The following is a 15,636-nucleotide window of genomic DNA, read 5'->3' on the forward strand; positions in this document are numbered from 1 at the left end:
ATTTACTATGACATGCTGTTCAAAATACTTAGCCCTGTAGCATCAGGGCAGGGTTGTAGGGAGCTGAGCTCCCTATCACTGCTGCAGGCTAAGGGCCCCCTTACTACGTGTAACGGAGAGCTTGTTTAACTTGTGTCGTGCCCAACCCCTAAACCCTGAGTTTTGCATGCCACCCCTTTAAACAAGGTCACGCCACAGAGTTGAATCAACGCGACAGCTCGTGACAATTGAACTTGATGGCAAATTGTTCCTGGCTGTGTTTTCCAGCCTCAAGGCACACTGCTGTTCAGCCACTGCAAACCACACGCAACGATCAACTGGGAGTGCATTCAAAGCGAGAATGGACAGGAAAAAATACCAACCACATCACCCACATGGTTATCTTAGGGATACAAATTAGTTGCCGAAACCAGTGACCCTCCAATCGCACTGGTTAGGTTCGTCAATTTAAAGCGATTGATTGCAAGATGCACAACTGGTATTCAACAAGACAGCTGGTTATAATTAAAACGAATAATCAAACACTTGATACATTTGCTTACGATGGTGCATTTTGTCAATGGACAAAAAAGCCCGTTAAATTGCTTGCATTTACTGACTAATGCGGAGTTCTGGGTGACTGTCGTGCGTTGAAATTTATTTAAATATTTCCTCATTTCAAAAAGCTGTGTCCCATGATCTGGTAACATTGATAAAGTTTGTCTCCAGGTACACGGAATCTAAAACGTCATACAATTGGCTAACATCTCATCACAATTACCCATTATTTATACAAAATTGTTATATATTAATAGCTAAATGTTTTACACACTCCAGGTCACCATAAACTCTGCCAGAATAGCCACTCCCATAATGTGTCTGAAAAGCTTTTGACTGAATCACAACGTAACAAGCAGTATAGTATATAAATAACTAAACAGTGACCTGCAGTTGCAAAGTAGCCCATTCGCTAAAAATGACATTTAAGGTTATTCATAATTTACTGCACAGCTCGTTTGGCTTGTGCTGTACTGTATAAATCTCAAAAGTATTTTCAAATTGCACCGATTTTAGTTGGGAACGATGGTTCAAATATTGAGCTCTTGAAGATTCTCCCTGCCCACATAGCGAAACAGGCATCGTGCCGGAAAAATGCGGCATGACCCGAATACACACACCGGAGAATTATAGGTTTGTAATCTTCAATACACGTGCAAAGCATCGGGTTAGTGAAGCCGAGGTTAAATGCAGGCAAGGAATGGCCTCCTTGCAGGTAATGTGTGAGCACTCAAATGTGACAATTACAATACAACTTGTAACATACGCATGCAGTAAATAAAAAAAACTAGCGCTGTTACTTCATCCCATGTATTTAATGAATGAGAACATAACGTCTCAAGAAATGTGAACTGCTGCTCCTCCACATCAAGGGTGTAGTGGAGGCACTTGGCAGTGAGCAACTAGGACACATTTTCGGTAATTTATTCATTTTCAAAGAGCTGGCATAAAGTAAAGACAGTTTAGCATATCCACGGCTCCACTATTTTTAGTGAGATACCTATGAAGCTATTTATGCAGCTGTCATGTTGCCAGGAATTCTAGTTTCTGGAATAATGAGAATGTGGGGCAAATATTCGAAACGATTTCGACAGTGCATGCTGAAACCACTTTTCTAAGCATCAGTAGCTTAAAATGCAGTTTCTGAATTGGGTTTCTGGATACTTGACATTTTACGATGAAACTGCACCTCTCAGGATGGTAAAGAAATGTTGTCAGATGCACGGTAAAAACAACGCATACACAAGCAATATACGAGGCAACATGGAAGACCCAAACGCTTTCAGACTTTTAAAAAACGACATTAACATACCCTGACACACTATGGAACGCAATTTAACAAATCATACCCCCACATCCAATTGCACACAAATCTCGCCTGTCATATTCACACCGTCCAGGCCAGACGACCTGGTCTCCCTAGAGTAAATTTCAAGCCAAAAAAGTGGCTTCATGCTCTCTTGAGGTTCTACTTAAGTACTGCTTCTACTACACTAAAGAGTTTCAACTTATATACAGTAGACCGTCACATATCCGACCATGACATAACCACCCGGACCAATTTGCTGCCAAAACCCTGTGCATGATGAAAGTGTGATTTTCTAGTTGTTCACAAAGCCAGCATTTGCATACGAAATAATGTATCCTTAATCCTGCGTACATTCGCTTACTTCTGAAGGACAGGTCAACGGTTTTCCCATGTTAAGAGTCGTTTAGCGCTGTATATTTGTCCAGTAACCTATTTGTGCATGGCGCAACTGTCACCTTCTGTCGACAGACGCTCACATATCCAACCTTTTAAAAAAAAATCTGCCCAAAACCAGTGACCCTGCTAATCAGATATGCGACATACTCTTAGGTTTTTTCGGTAAAGTCACGTAGGTAAAAAATAAAAATAATATAAATAAAATAATAAATCACGACGTTTCGGAGGCAACACAAGTCTCCGTCATCAGGTGGGACCGTCACAGCTACATTTACTTGATATAGTTACTTGATACAGTAAATTTAGCTGTGACGGTCCCACCAGACTTGTGTTGCCTCTGAAACGTCGTGATTTATTATTTTATTTCTATTTTTATTTTTTTACCTACGTGACTTTACCGAAAAAACCTAAGAGTATGAATCCTTGCAGTCACAAAAGCTTCAAATCTAGAACAGATATGCGACATTGTACTGTAGCTAACAAAACGCACCCAAATAATATTTGTTCTAACAAAGCTACGGAAAATTTAAATTCCCAAATCTTCAGTGTCGAGAAAAAGATCGTCGCCGGCACTCAGCCTTGCGCTAGAAGCGCACGTAGGTGGCGTCGATCTGCCGTACCCACGGCAGTGCCAGCATGATCTTGCGGCGGTATTGTGAGTCGCGCTGCAGCGGGTTGCGCTCCAGGTAGACGGTCTGTAGGCCCCGCGCGTTCTTCAGCTCGTCCACATCGTTCCAGTTGGAGATCTGGTTGTCGTTCATCTGCAAAGGGCAAGCAAGTTAAGGCATTACCGCGTTGCACGTTTAAAGAAATAAAAATCGTGCATATGCATAAAAAAATTACAATCGTGATCTTTGCCTTTCTAGGGCACATCTCACTTAAGCTTTTCCAAAGGAACCCCGATTGCAGTTGTCCCTATACGGCACAAGGTGAGCCTGCAAGTGAGCTTTAGTTTTAACAGTAGGGGGGCAAAGACTGACAAGTGTAATTCGCAATTAAGTAATTTGCAGGAATTATTTTTCAAAGTTGTAAATAGGGACCATGACAACAGAACACAATAGCCTATTCTTTTTAAATGATCTCACAGGCTCTTTAACATTCACTATAAAGCAGAGTGCACTTAGTATTTTATCGTTCGTACACCCGATGTATTAACCAGGGCGGCCCGCCCGATTCCAACCTCCAACTTCTTAAAATAGCGGCGAACGCGCCACCCCTGCCTCAAGTCGCCGGATTTCTTGGAACACTTTCTAACGTGTGTTTGTGCCTTGAATTAATCATGGGAGTACTCGTGCCAGCTCAGTGCACTAAGTGGGCTGCGGAGAAGGGACTGGGGAGCAATACTCACCCAGAACTCCTGCAGCTCTGTCAGGTGGCCCACATTCTCGATCCTTCGCACGCGATTGGCGGCGATGTCCAACGTCGTTAGTTTTTTCTGTACAAACACCAGCACGAAGGGCAAAGATAAACGGTGCGAAATGGACTGCAGTGGAGGCATCAACTAAAACATTCACTCAGCACCATGGAAAAACGCTTTCAAAGTAATCAGTGGAAGTACACATCTCAAAAAGAGTTTCAGACAACGTACTGTATATTATATAAAAAACAACAATTAAAAATGTACAACACTCACATTGTTCTCAAGGCCCTCGATGACCTCAATGCCGTTGTGGCTCAGGTAGAGCTCCTGCAAGTTCACAAGGCTGCTCAAGCCTTCTATCTTGGTGATCCGGTTACTCTGGGGTCACAGATAACACACAGAGACACAGAAGCATAAAGGTCACATGGAGCAAACTCAACGAAACTTTATTTTATTTTACCAAGAAAGGCCCACTGAGCTGTATCGCTCTTTTCAGAAGCGATCTGGCCACAAATGAAATTTTAACGAAGTGACTTATCATGTCAAAATATATAGCAGCCAAATACTCTAAACACAAGTTTCTAAATGTGGAGGGAAAAACCATAGGACCCGGACCACAGGGAGAACATGCAAACTCCAAATATGCAGGCGTCAGGGTCAAGATCAAACCCACGACCTCCTGTATACCAGGCGAGGTATTTAACATCTCGCCACCGTGGCACCCATAAGTAAGCGTTGACAACGGGACAACGGGTCAAAGGGCATATGTAGATGCTTAAAAGAGTCATAAGTGGTGGTTTGCTCAAACAAGCTTGAAACGGTGCTCCATATCCTGTTAACAGCTATGGTGAGTGGCATATGTAAATTCCACATTACTATGATGGGAGTGAGTCTATCCATGAGACGATGAGACCACTGCTCTCAACAAAAGGAAAGCAAGTAGTGTTAGAGACGCAAGCACAAGATTTATGATGGAAGAGTTCACTTATCGAACCAAGTTGGAATATTTTCTCAGATAATATTAAGGACTTCAGTTGATGGTGACATTTGCATACATGAGCAATGCATTCATATAAAGTTACTTGCTTATTTATTTCATATTAAACCGAGAAATGTAGCAGTTTTATTCTGTTCTTGGCCAAACATCCCAATGTTCAAATATAACATGCAAATTACTCAACTGGAATTACACATAGCAACATTGCCTCTTATCGCAAAAAGTTGTGCAGGACCCTCCTGTAAAATAGTCTGCAGATTGCGTGACGTTTTCCTGGGTAAACAAGAATAATACTATAAGAACGTATTTTTACACTGTGGTGAATACACAAATCATTACACTGACTTAAATCAGTGTTGGCATAGAGACATGCATGATGAGACATATAACAATCAACATGCAGCATCTTTAAATAAATGTTAAATATATTATTCTATGGTCTGATACCTGTATACTAAGCACGGTCAGGTTGGTGAGGCTGTCAAGGTTCTGCAGTTTGGTGATTTTGTTCTTCCCAATGAACAGCGAATCCAAGTTCTTTAGAGTCTCAATGTTTTCAATGACCTGCAGGGAGTAAAGGCAACAAAAACATCACACACCGGTTGCCAGTGTTAACACATTCACACGGAGGGAACTGGTAGGAACGTTGGGTTGCTCGGTCAATGGCCAGGGTCAACGGCGGCGTGGTGTATTCCGCAAATATGCCCGACTGTGAGGGCGGGCACAAGCCGGCGTGAGTAGGTTAAACGTTGAGTTTTATAAGGGCACCACGGGGTGACCAGCCCCTCCCCACCCAGCCCCACCCCTCCCACCCTCCACCTAGCCCCACCCTCCCCACCCAGCCCCTCCCCACCCTCCCCACCCTCCCCACCCAGCCCCTCCCCACCCTCCCCTCTCCACCCAGCCCCACCCTCCCCACCCAGCCCCTCCCCACCCTCCCCTCCCCACCCAGCCCCACCCCTCCCATTTTTGGATGCACGACTGACGGACACACACAATAATCCCGTGGGCTGGTGGAACCAGGTGGTTCCTATCAATATAATTTAAGTAGCATTCACATGAACCCAGCTAGTCTGTATGTATGCATGGAGAACTTCTTTAAAAGTGTACCTCCAATTTAAATGAATATTTGGCTGCTATACATGTCCACATGATAAGCCACTTCGTTGATCTATCATTTGTGGCCAGATCGCTTCTGAAAAAGAGCTATATAGCTCAGTGAGCCTGACATGGTGAAATTTTTTTTTAATTTAGTTTAATAGTTTTATCTGAATGTTTACGTGTGGTGTATGTAAATGAGGTCTGATATTACATGAACGTTTAACTAATGTGGTTCATTGTTCTCGGCACTGTTTGTCCAGCGAATGTGGCCACAGTGGAATGACAAACCCCTGTCAATTACTCTTTTATTATGACACGTTGTATATGGAAATGGGTTCACATCACCCATGCAACAAAAAATATACATTCTTAATTTTTTGAAGATGAAGCTGATTTTTTTTTGACAAATCATCGAAGCACCGAAGGGGTGGAGGGTTTGTGAATTGTCCCACCCCTGATAATTGGTTCTTTACCCTTCTATCTGGCAACAAAACTGACACCTTTTTGCAAGGAGTCATGTTTGCATAGACCGCAATACCTGCAGTCATAAATACAAACAAAAGACATAACTCTGATAATGTGCACTGTCCCTGAAGTTGATTGGTCCACACCCGAGACAGCTTTCCTTCGAGCCTAGTCTCATATGGGTCGGGGGGGGGGGGTGAAGTGCGCCTTTTGGCGTCATCTGGTCCAACCCATATGAGACTAGGCTCGAAGGAAAGCTGTCTCGGGTGTGGACCAATCAACTTCAGGGACAGTGCACATTATCAGAGTTATGTCTTTTGTTTGTATTTATGACTGCAGGTATTGCGGTCTATGCAAACATGACTCCTTGCAAAAAGGTGTCAGTTTTGTTGCCAGATAGAAGGGTAAAGAACCAATTATCATATTTTTACTGGCAAATGAGGTCCCCATAGTGTAGATGTCCCACCCCTATTTTGAACTGTCACAACTTTGAAGTCAGCTGAGTAAACAGCGCATGAGGGGCCATCCATTTCGTACGTACTCATGGAGGGGGGAGGGGGAGTTAACTCAAATGCGTAAGCTTGCGTATGAGGGGTCTACTGACAATGTTACGTACGTATAGGCAACGGGGGGGGGGGGGGGTGAAGCCTCCATAATAATAATTTGTCTACATTGGCCTTCAAATGAGTTAGATAGTCGGGCGGTGGACTATCTGTTTGCTTAAACATGTTAATATTATTCATCCTTGATCGTTTCTGCGTGGATAAAATATCGGCCGTTCTATAGGATTCGGGGGGGGGGAGGGGTGCGTCAAGCGTCCTTATGCAGGTGGGGAAGGGGTGTAAAAAGTACGCGTGCGTACAGGGAGGGAGGGGAGCGGTCAAGTTTTGACAGATTTTTACGTACGTACTAAATGGATGACCCCCAACCAAGTAATTGGGCTATAACCAACCACGCAGCTATACAAGCTGCTGAGAAATTGACAATGGCTATGGGGTGACGTGTTACAGGTTTTTGAGAAGAGAGCATTGGCCCGTGGGATATGAAGGGAACAGGTTCTGTATGCGTCACACCTGTGGACTTGAATGTGTTAAGGGGTGGCCAATTCATACCCGAATGCGGTTAGATGCCACCTCCAGCATGCGCAGCTCAGTCAGAGAGTTCAGGTTCTCGATTTTGGTGATCTTGTTGCTCACGAGGAAGAGCTTGCGAACTTTTCTCAACGTGTCCAGGCCCTCGATCTTGCGCAGCACGTTGAACGAAATGTCAAGCATCCTGATCGACGCGTCATCAAATGGGTAGATGTTTATAAAATGCAAACAAATTAACGATCAGCATACTTGCCGATTAGTCATACAACCTATAGAAATTACATACAAGACATGACTGAAGTATTCAATGGAATAGAGGCTGAAAAGATGGAATTAAGAGAAATATGAGCAAAGTCATGTACAAGTGCATTAAACCTTACAAAAAATTATGGAAAGGAGGCAAACATTTTCGTAATACTTCATTAAACTACTTCTATATGTAACACTCCTTACTATTCTGACCCCAAGCAAATTTTACACAAATACACATCACCATGCAAGATGTTAATATATTACATTTGTTAAAAGCAATTACAATAACCCACATTCATGGTATGTCTAAAAAAAACATTGGTAAGTTTCAAGTAGAATGGTTAGTTTTTAAGAGCTGCTATGAATGCACGTGTACTGGCACAGGCAATTTAAAACAGCTGCATTGCGCAACAGTTTTCGCAAGGGCCCGTGAATGATTCAAAGCATGGAGAGCGATTAAACAAGCACGGATTTTTAGCTGTCATCAGCCTAACCACATCTTTGAAGGAATAACATTTAAGAACACACAGGGGGGTACTGTTTACAAGACATGTTCACCTATGTGTGATTGGTAAGATTTCACGTAAGCTTTCATGACATATCATCCGATTCATCATTGGTTTCTTTTGTGGGTCGGATTGTGTAGGTATGTCAATTAGAGAAGCAGCTCTGGATCACCTGACAAAGCCTAACAAATCGAGTTGTCCGTGGGCAAACGTGACAAGAGATTCTGTTTTTCAGCAAATCAGTTAAGTTGAAAACCAAGCAAAATGTTGACAATTTGACAATAATCATCCAATCCTATAATACGTCTAGGTATGAGTCACTTTTACGCTACCGTGGGTGGCATCTTGAAATTGGGTCTCATAAAAATAGAAGTGTTCTGTGAAAAGGGATAACAAGTTTTAAAATATATATGTTGTACCATAGCACCACTGCTGTTATAGTTAAACAGCATGTGTGAATGCAGCCTTGGGCAGTGATGGCAACATTCAACATAAATAAGGTTGGAAAGATGACAGTGAATTAGACGGCACGAAAAAGAACACTCACTCTAGGTTCACCAGCGTGTCAAGATTCTCAATCTTCTTGAGGACATTGTCGTACAAGTCGAGCTCCCGCAGGGTCGTCAAGCTCTCCAGGTTATCAATCTGGGCTATCATGTTTTGTCGCAAGCACAGCACCTGTTCTGGCAAACATTAACACCCACACCAAGCACCGCACCGATAGCATCACTCTTCGGTTACATGACGGAGTTCACTGAACACCATCAAACCTTGTGCAGTGATTCTAATAAAAAAAAGCAAAAAAATACAAAACCATACAGCAAATCCATTTCACAAATATATTACAGCTTTATGTCAATCAACTGCTGGATGATTGGCCTCCTCGTATAACCCTTTTACTGGAACAAAGTGGTATGTTCAAGTTGACAGAATGCACAATTTGTTTGCTTAAAAGTTATTCTTCTTACTGGTACTGACCTGAACTTTCGTCAGGATTTCAAGTCGCTCTATCTTCCCAATACGACAGTGGTTCAAGTCCACCTCCTGCAAAAAAGTAAGGCATTAATTGCATTCGGATTAATCTTGATTTGAAGCTTTCGTGACTGCAGGAATCCATACTCTTTGGTTCTTTCGGAAAAGTCACGCAGGTAGGAAAAATAATTGATCACGACGTTTCGATCGCAATACAAGGAACCGTCATCAGGTGTGAAACAAACACAGCAGGACAGCTGACGTTGCAGTCCTCCTGCTGTGTTTGTTTATGCATTCGGTTTGTCTTTACATGACGCCACAACAGATGTAACGTGACATTCCATTTGTGTGTAGCACTGTGGTGGGACTGTACCTCATCATCAGGGTTGAGCTCTATGGTGGTGATATCCACTGCTACCTCATTCTGACCTGAAAAGCCATAACACGAACCATACGCACGCTTACACTGACAGACCGAACCAACTCGCATTTGTTAATTTCTTGCAGGGCTAAATTTAGAGGGGCAATTGATGTTATAGTATAAATACGAATATTAACGCTTTCCCATTCCGACGACGTACAAGTACGTCATCGTACAACCACTGTTGACTTCCCCACAATAGTGATACTTATTTTATCGACCCCCAGAAGACAATGGGATGAGTCAACCCCCTATGAGGAATTGCACTCGCAACCTTGTGATTGCGAGCCACTCGCTCGACCACTGAGCCACCTGGCCAATGTCCTGGGGATCAAGATACCTAATTCTGGCGCTGATCTTTATGCAATATGTAATGTGACCTTGTGGGTGAACTTTATATGTGCACATGCCATCAAAGACCAGCTGTATGTACTGATGTAGAAAGAGTCCTTGCATTTTTCAACATGTTCAGAACAATTCGCATTCAACAATTAACTGGGTTGCCAATTGGCAGTCTACCCAACAGCACCCAATTTAATGCCATACAATTGTTAATCAGTGTCAATTAAGATTCTATATTTGATTTATTTAAGCCAGTATTGCATATGGAAAACTTAATTAACAAAAAATAGCATTCTTTAACTACACACCCGCGGTCCATCTTTAAATCTCCAGCCAGTAATTACACACACAATGGAGGAACACATGAACCTGGGAACAAACCCAAATCAGCGACATCACGTTGACTTCAGGAAAGTGGTCCTTGAAAAAATACACATTACAAGCACAGATGATTGGTGGTAGACATCAAGACTGGCGGTTGGAATGACAGTCAATGGAGAGGACGGGGCCCAGAGGGCACCCACCAAAGAGATGGAGCAATGAGATCGGTTCGTGTGCAGGAGTGACACAAATTGCGGCATCACAAGACATTGGGTGGCCTTCATCCAACAGTGGATTAGAGAACAGCTAATGAATTATAGGCACAGGAGTCTGTTAAACTAAACACGTTCAAAGCATTATATGCCACATATCTGCTATTAAATCGTTTAAAAGCTTTGCTCGTGGGGCGATACAAAACTGAGTGAATGTGTATTTCTGTCGCGTAAACAAATACATCACTCGATCATTATATCACTTAAAAGCAGCATTTTATCACTTACAAGCTAATTTTTTCATGCATGTAGTCAAGCGCTAAACGTAAAACGAACTGGCTTTCGTTTGAAGACCGAATAACACATGGGTCTTTATGTGCAACGTGCAGTTATGTTAATGAATAAACACTGCCTCCATTGAACATGGAGAACCTGAGTGTTTCACACAAGCCTTGGCCGCTGTCGACACACAAACTGTGAACCTACATTACAGGACATTCAGCTTTGAATGGGAATGGGTTCCAAAGGTTGCAATGAAAATGTAAATGCGAGCCCCTCTGCACGTCTGATAAAATGTGCAGAACAAAGATATAAGGAAGTTAATATCAATGCTTTGTAGTGTAACCATAATCGCGCGGCGATGTTACTGGTGATGTTAAAGTGCCTGTTAATGCCGTGATTGCTGTTAAGTATGCGAATTGAGGTGTGCTGTTAATATTAATACTAGTAATGGTGTTAGTGCAGTGATTATATTATATATATTTTAAAAAACGATAATCAGCCATTTTGTCATTTTACTGCTGGATGAAGGCATCAAACCAATCGAGGGATTGTTTGACTACATTTCACCACGCTGGTCAATTTTTTGCGCGAGGGTGGGTTTGCCCAGCACCGGGTTTCAGATATCACTTGCCACTGATGTTAGGGGAATCGAACTGGGGCTGCCAGGTTTATCACACTGCCACAGTTCCGTCCCAATACGTAGCGATGAATTGTTAATGACGATTAAGTAAATTATGTAAGTGATGGAAGAGAACAAGCACCATGCTGCTGCTGCTGCTGCTGCTTCGGACTCAAAGCGGCACCTCCTGTCGCCTCCTCATCCGCAGACTCCTCCGACTCGGGCCGTCTGTCAACTGACGTAGGGGTGAGGAAATCACTCATCCGTCTCGTGCTCACGCCGGCAATAACAACACCACTGATAACAACAACAACAAGTACAGCATCACACTCATAACGACAAACATCACATCAAGCTCAAACACCACGAATAACAACAACAATCAGATGAATGTTTACTCACATCGGCACTAATATATACAACAACCACATCACAATCACGCCCGCCACTAGTAACACACCAAATATCAACACAGCAACAATACAAGCACATTAACCACATCCCATGAACATTACGGAGGAGTACATTCAGCAAGAACATTAAAATCAGCAACATTTATGTATGAAGAACTTAATTTTCACCGTACGTAGCCACCCAACCGTGCTAATTAGTGGTCGTCAGTCCAAGTGACAATTGACAGCGACATTAACACGACAGAAATCCAATGCAGACCAATATCTTCATTAACCACACATCATCCCGATTAATCCCACAATGTTCCTATGAACCCCCCCCCCCCCAGTAACCACATGAACAAAATAATCCTCATTAACCCCACTCTATCCCTACTGACCCACCAGTAACCACATTAACTGCAGTAACCACATGAACACATCATACTTATTAACCCCAGTGTCCCTACTGACCCACCAGTAACCACATTAACCCCAGTAACCACATCAGCCCCAGTAAACACATGAACACATCATCCTCATTAACCCCAGTGTCCTTACTGACCCACCAGTAACCACATGAACCCCAGTAACCACATGAACACATCATCCTTATTAGCCCCAGTGTCCCTACTGACCCATCAGTAACCACATTAACCGCAGTAACCACATTAACCGCAGTAACCACATGAACACATCATCCTTATTAACCCCAGTGTCCCTACTGACCCATCAGTAACCACATTAACCGCAGTAACCACATGAACACATCATCCTTATTAACCCCAGTGTCCCTACTGACCCATCAGTAACCACATTAACCGCAGTAACCACATGAACACATTATCCTTATTAACCCCACTGTATCCCTACTGACCCATCAGTAACCACATTAACCCCCGTAACCACATGAACACATCCTTATTAACCCCAGTGTCCCTACTGACCCATCAGTAACCGCATTAACCCCCGTAACCACATGAACACATCATCCTCATTATCCCCAGTGTCCCTACTGACCCACCAGTAACCACATTAACCCCTGTAACCACATGAACACATCATCCTTATTAACCCCAGTGTCCCTGACCCATCAGTAACCACATTAACCCCCGTAACCACATGAACACATCATCCTTATTAGCCCCACTGTCCCTGACCCATCAGTAACCACATTAACCCCAGTAAACACATGAACACATCATCCTTATTAACCCCAGTGTCCCTACTGACCCACCAGTAACCACATAAACTGCAGTAACCACATGAACACATCATCCTTAATAGTCCCACTGTGTCCCTACTGACCCACCAGTAACCACATTAACCCCCGTAACCACATGAACACATCATCCTCATTAACCCCACTGTGTCCCTACTGACCCACCAGTAACCACATTAACCCCCATTAACCACATGAACACATCATCCTTAGTAGCCCCACTGTGTCCCTACTGACCCACCAGTAACCACATGAACACATCATCCTTATTAACCCCAGTGTCCCTACTGACCCATCAGTAACCACATTAACCCCAGTAACCACATGAACACATCATCCTTATTAACCCCAGTGTCCCTGCTGACCCACCAGTAACCACATGAACCCCAGTAACCACATTAACCCCAGTAAACACATGAACACATCATCCTTATTAACCCAACTCTATCCCTACTGACCCACCAGTAACCACATTAACCCCCGTAACCACATGAACACATCATCCTTATTAACCCCAGTGTCCCTACTGACCCACCAGTAACCACATTAACTGCAGTAACCACATGAACACATCATCCTTATTAACCCCAGTGTCCCTACTGACCCACCAGTAACCACATGAACCCCAGTAACCACATTAACAGCATTAACCACATTAACACATCATCCTTAGTAGCCCCACTGTGCCCCTACTAACCGCTCAATATCCCCATTAACCACCTTCAAAATCTGTCATCTATACCGGAGGAATCCGAAGAGCGACAAAGCTCTTTGCCCGCAGACCTCCAGCAACCAACACTGCCTCGACCAAGCCCACGTTGAACGCCGTTCTCTTCACGGTAAGCACGTCAACATTAGCCCCGTTATCTCCGTTACCCCGTTATCTCCGTTACCCCGTTGCCTTAGTTACCCCGTCATCTCCGTTACCCCGTTACCTTCGTTACCCCGTCATCTTCGTTACCCCGTTGCCTTCGTTACCCCGTTACCTTCGTTACCCCGTCATCTCCGTTACCCCGCTACCTTCGTTACCCCGTCATCTCCGTTACCCCGTTACCTTCGTTACCCCGTCATCTCCGTTACCCCGTTATCTCCGTTACCCCGTTGCCTTCGTTACCCCGTCATCTCCGTTACCCCGTTGCCTTCGTTACCCCGTCATCTCCGTTACCCCGTTACCTTCGTTACCCCGTCATCTTCGTTACCCCGTTGCCTTCGTTACCCCTTTACCTTCGTTACCCCGTCATCTCCGTTACCCCGCTACCTTCGTTACCCCGTCATCTCCGTTACCCCGTTACCTTCGTTACCCCGTCATCTCCGTTACCCCGTTACCTTCGTTACCCCGTCATCTCCGTTACCCCGTTATCTCCGTTACCCCGTTGCCTTCGTTACCCCGTCATCTCCGTTACCCCGTCATCTCCGTTACCCCGTTGCCTTCGTTACCCCGTCATCTCCGTTACCCCGTTACCTTCGTTACCCCGTCATCTCCGTTACCCCGCTACCTTCGTTACCCCGTCATCTCCGTTACCCCGTCATCTCCGTTACCCCGTTACCTTCGTTACCCCGTCATCTCAGTTACCCCGTCATCTCCGTTACCCCGTCATCTCCGTTACCCCGTTACCTTCGTTACCCCGTCATCTTCGTTACCCCGTTGCCTTCGTTACCCCGTTACCTTCGTTACCCCGTCATCTCCGTTACCCCGCTACCTTCGTTACCCCGTCATCTCCGTTACCCCGTTACCTTCGTTACCCCGTCATCTCCGTTACCCCGTCATCTCCGTTACCCCGTTGCCTTCGTTACCCCGTCATCTCCGTTACCCCGTTGCCTTCGTTACCCCGTCATCTCCGTTACCCCGTTGCCTTCGTTACCCCGTCATCTCCGTTACCCCGCTACCTTCGTTACCCCGTCATCTCCGTTACCCCGTCATCTCCGTTACCCCATCATCTCCGTTACCCCGCTACCTTCGTTACCCCGTCATCTCCGTTACCCCGTCATCTCCGTTACCCCGTCACCTTCGTTACCCCGTCATCTCCGTTACCCCGTCATCTCAGTTACCCCGTTACCTTCGTTACCCCGTCATCTCCGTTACCCCGTCATCTCAGTTACCCCGTTACCTTCGTTACCCCGTCATCTCCGTTACCCCGTTACCTTCGTTACCCCGTCATCTTCGTTACCCCGTTACCTTCGTTACCCCGTTATCTCCGTTACCCCGTCATCTTCGTTACCCCGTTGCCTTCGTTACCCCGTTACCTCCGTTACCCCGTCATCTTCGTTACCCCGTCATCTCCGTTACCCCGTTATCTCCGTTACCCCGTCATCTTCGTTACCCCGTTATCTCCGTTACCCCGTCATCTCCGTTACCCCGTTATCTCCGTTACCCCGTCATCTCAGTTACCCCGTTATCTCCGTTACCCCGTTACCTCCGTTACCCCGTTGCCTTCGTTACCCCCCAAAATCGCCAGCGGCCTCACCTTCCATGCTGTGCTCCGCCATGCTGCCCGGGCGTGTGACGTCACCTGCGCAGGGATCTACGGAGAGTCGCGCGGCTGAGCCGCTTCGCGAAACGCGATTTCATTAAACCCCCCACCTGCCCCCCCGAACACTCAGAAAAAACCCCCAACAATGACGTCACGCACCTAGGGGGGGGGGGGGGGCTGAGACATTTATGACGATGTGTGACGAGGGGGGGGGGGTTGAGAAATGTGACGTCACGTGAACATGCGCAACTTTCAATAAATATAGACAACACGTTCTACTTAATTAATTAGACTTTTTAATAAATGTTTTCTCCTACAACATCAGAGTGCAGCGCCACATTAAATACGCACTACAATGACAATAGTTT

The 15,636-nt window shown here is 44.9% G+C and overlaps 1 protein-coding gene across 1 annotated transcript; it reads right to left on the reverse strand.

Moving 5' to 3' along the window:
- Positions 1–2,607: 2,607 nt before the first annotated feature.
- On the reverse strand, positions 2,608–15,309 carry PPP1R7 (protein phosphatase 1 regulatory subunit 7). The gene is made up of 10 exons (XM_061565924.1): positions 15,263–15,309; positions 11,326–11,418; positions 9,360–9,415; positions 8,993–9,058; positions 8,562–8,692; positions 7,278–7,440; positions 5,047–5,163; positions 3,876–3,980; positions 3,591–3,677; positions 2,608–3,003 (listed from the first exon to the last, which is right to left on the reverse strand). Exons 1-10 carry the CDS (start codon positions 15,282–15,284, stop codon positions 2,827–2,829), a joined length of 1,017 nt encoding a protein of 338 aa, XP_061421908.1. The 5' UTR covers positions 15,285–15,309; the 3' UTR covers positions 2,608–2,826.
- Between the last annotated feature and the right edge of the window lie 327 nt (positions 15,310–15,636).

The sequence above is a fragment of the Lethenteron reissneri genome, chromosome 36, assembly GCF_015708825.2.
Source record: "Lethenteron reissneri isolate LAM-NWPU_2019-01 chromosome 36, ASM1570882v1, whole genome shotgun sequence".
NCBI classification, from domain to species: domain Eukaryota; kingdom Metazoa; phylum Chordata; class Hyperoartia; order Petromyzontiformes; family Petromyzontidae; genus Lethenteron; species Lethenteron reissneri.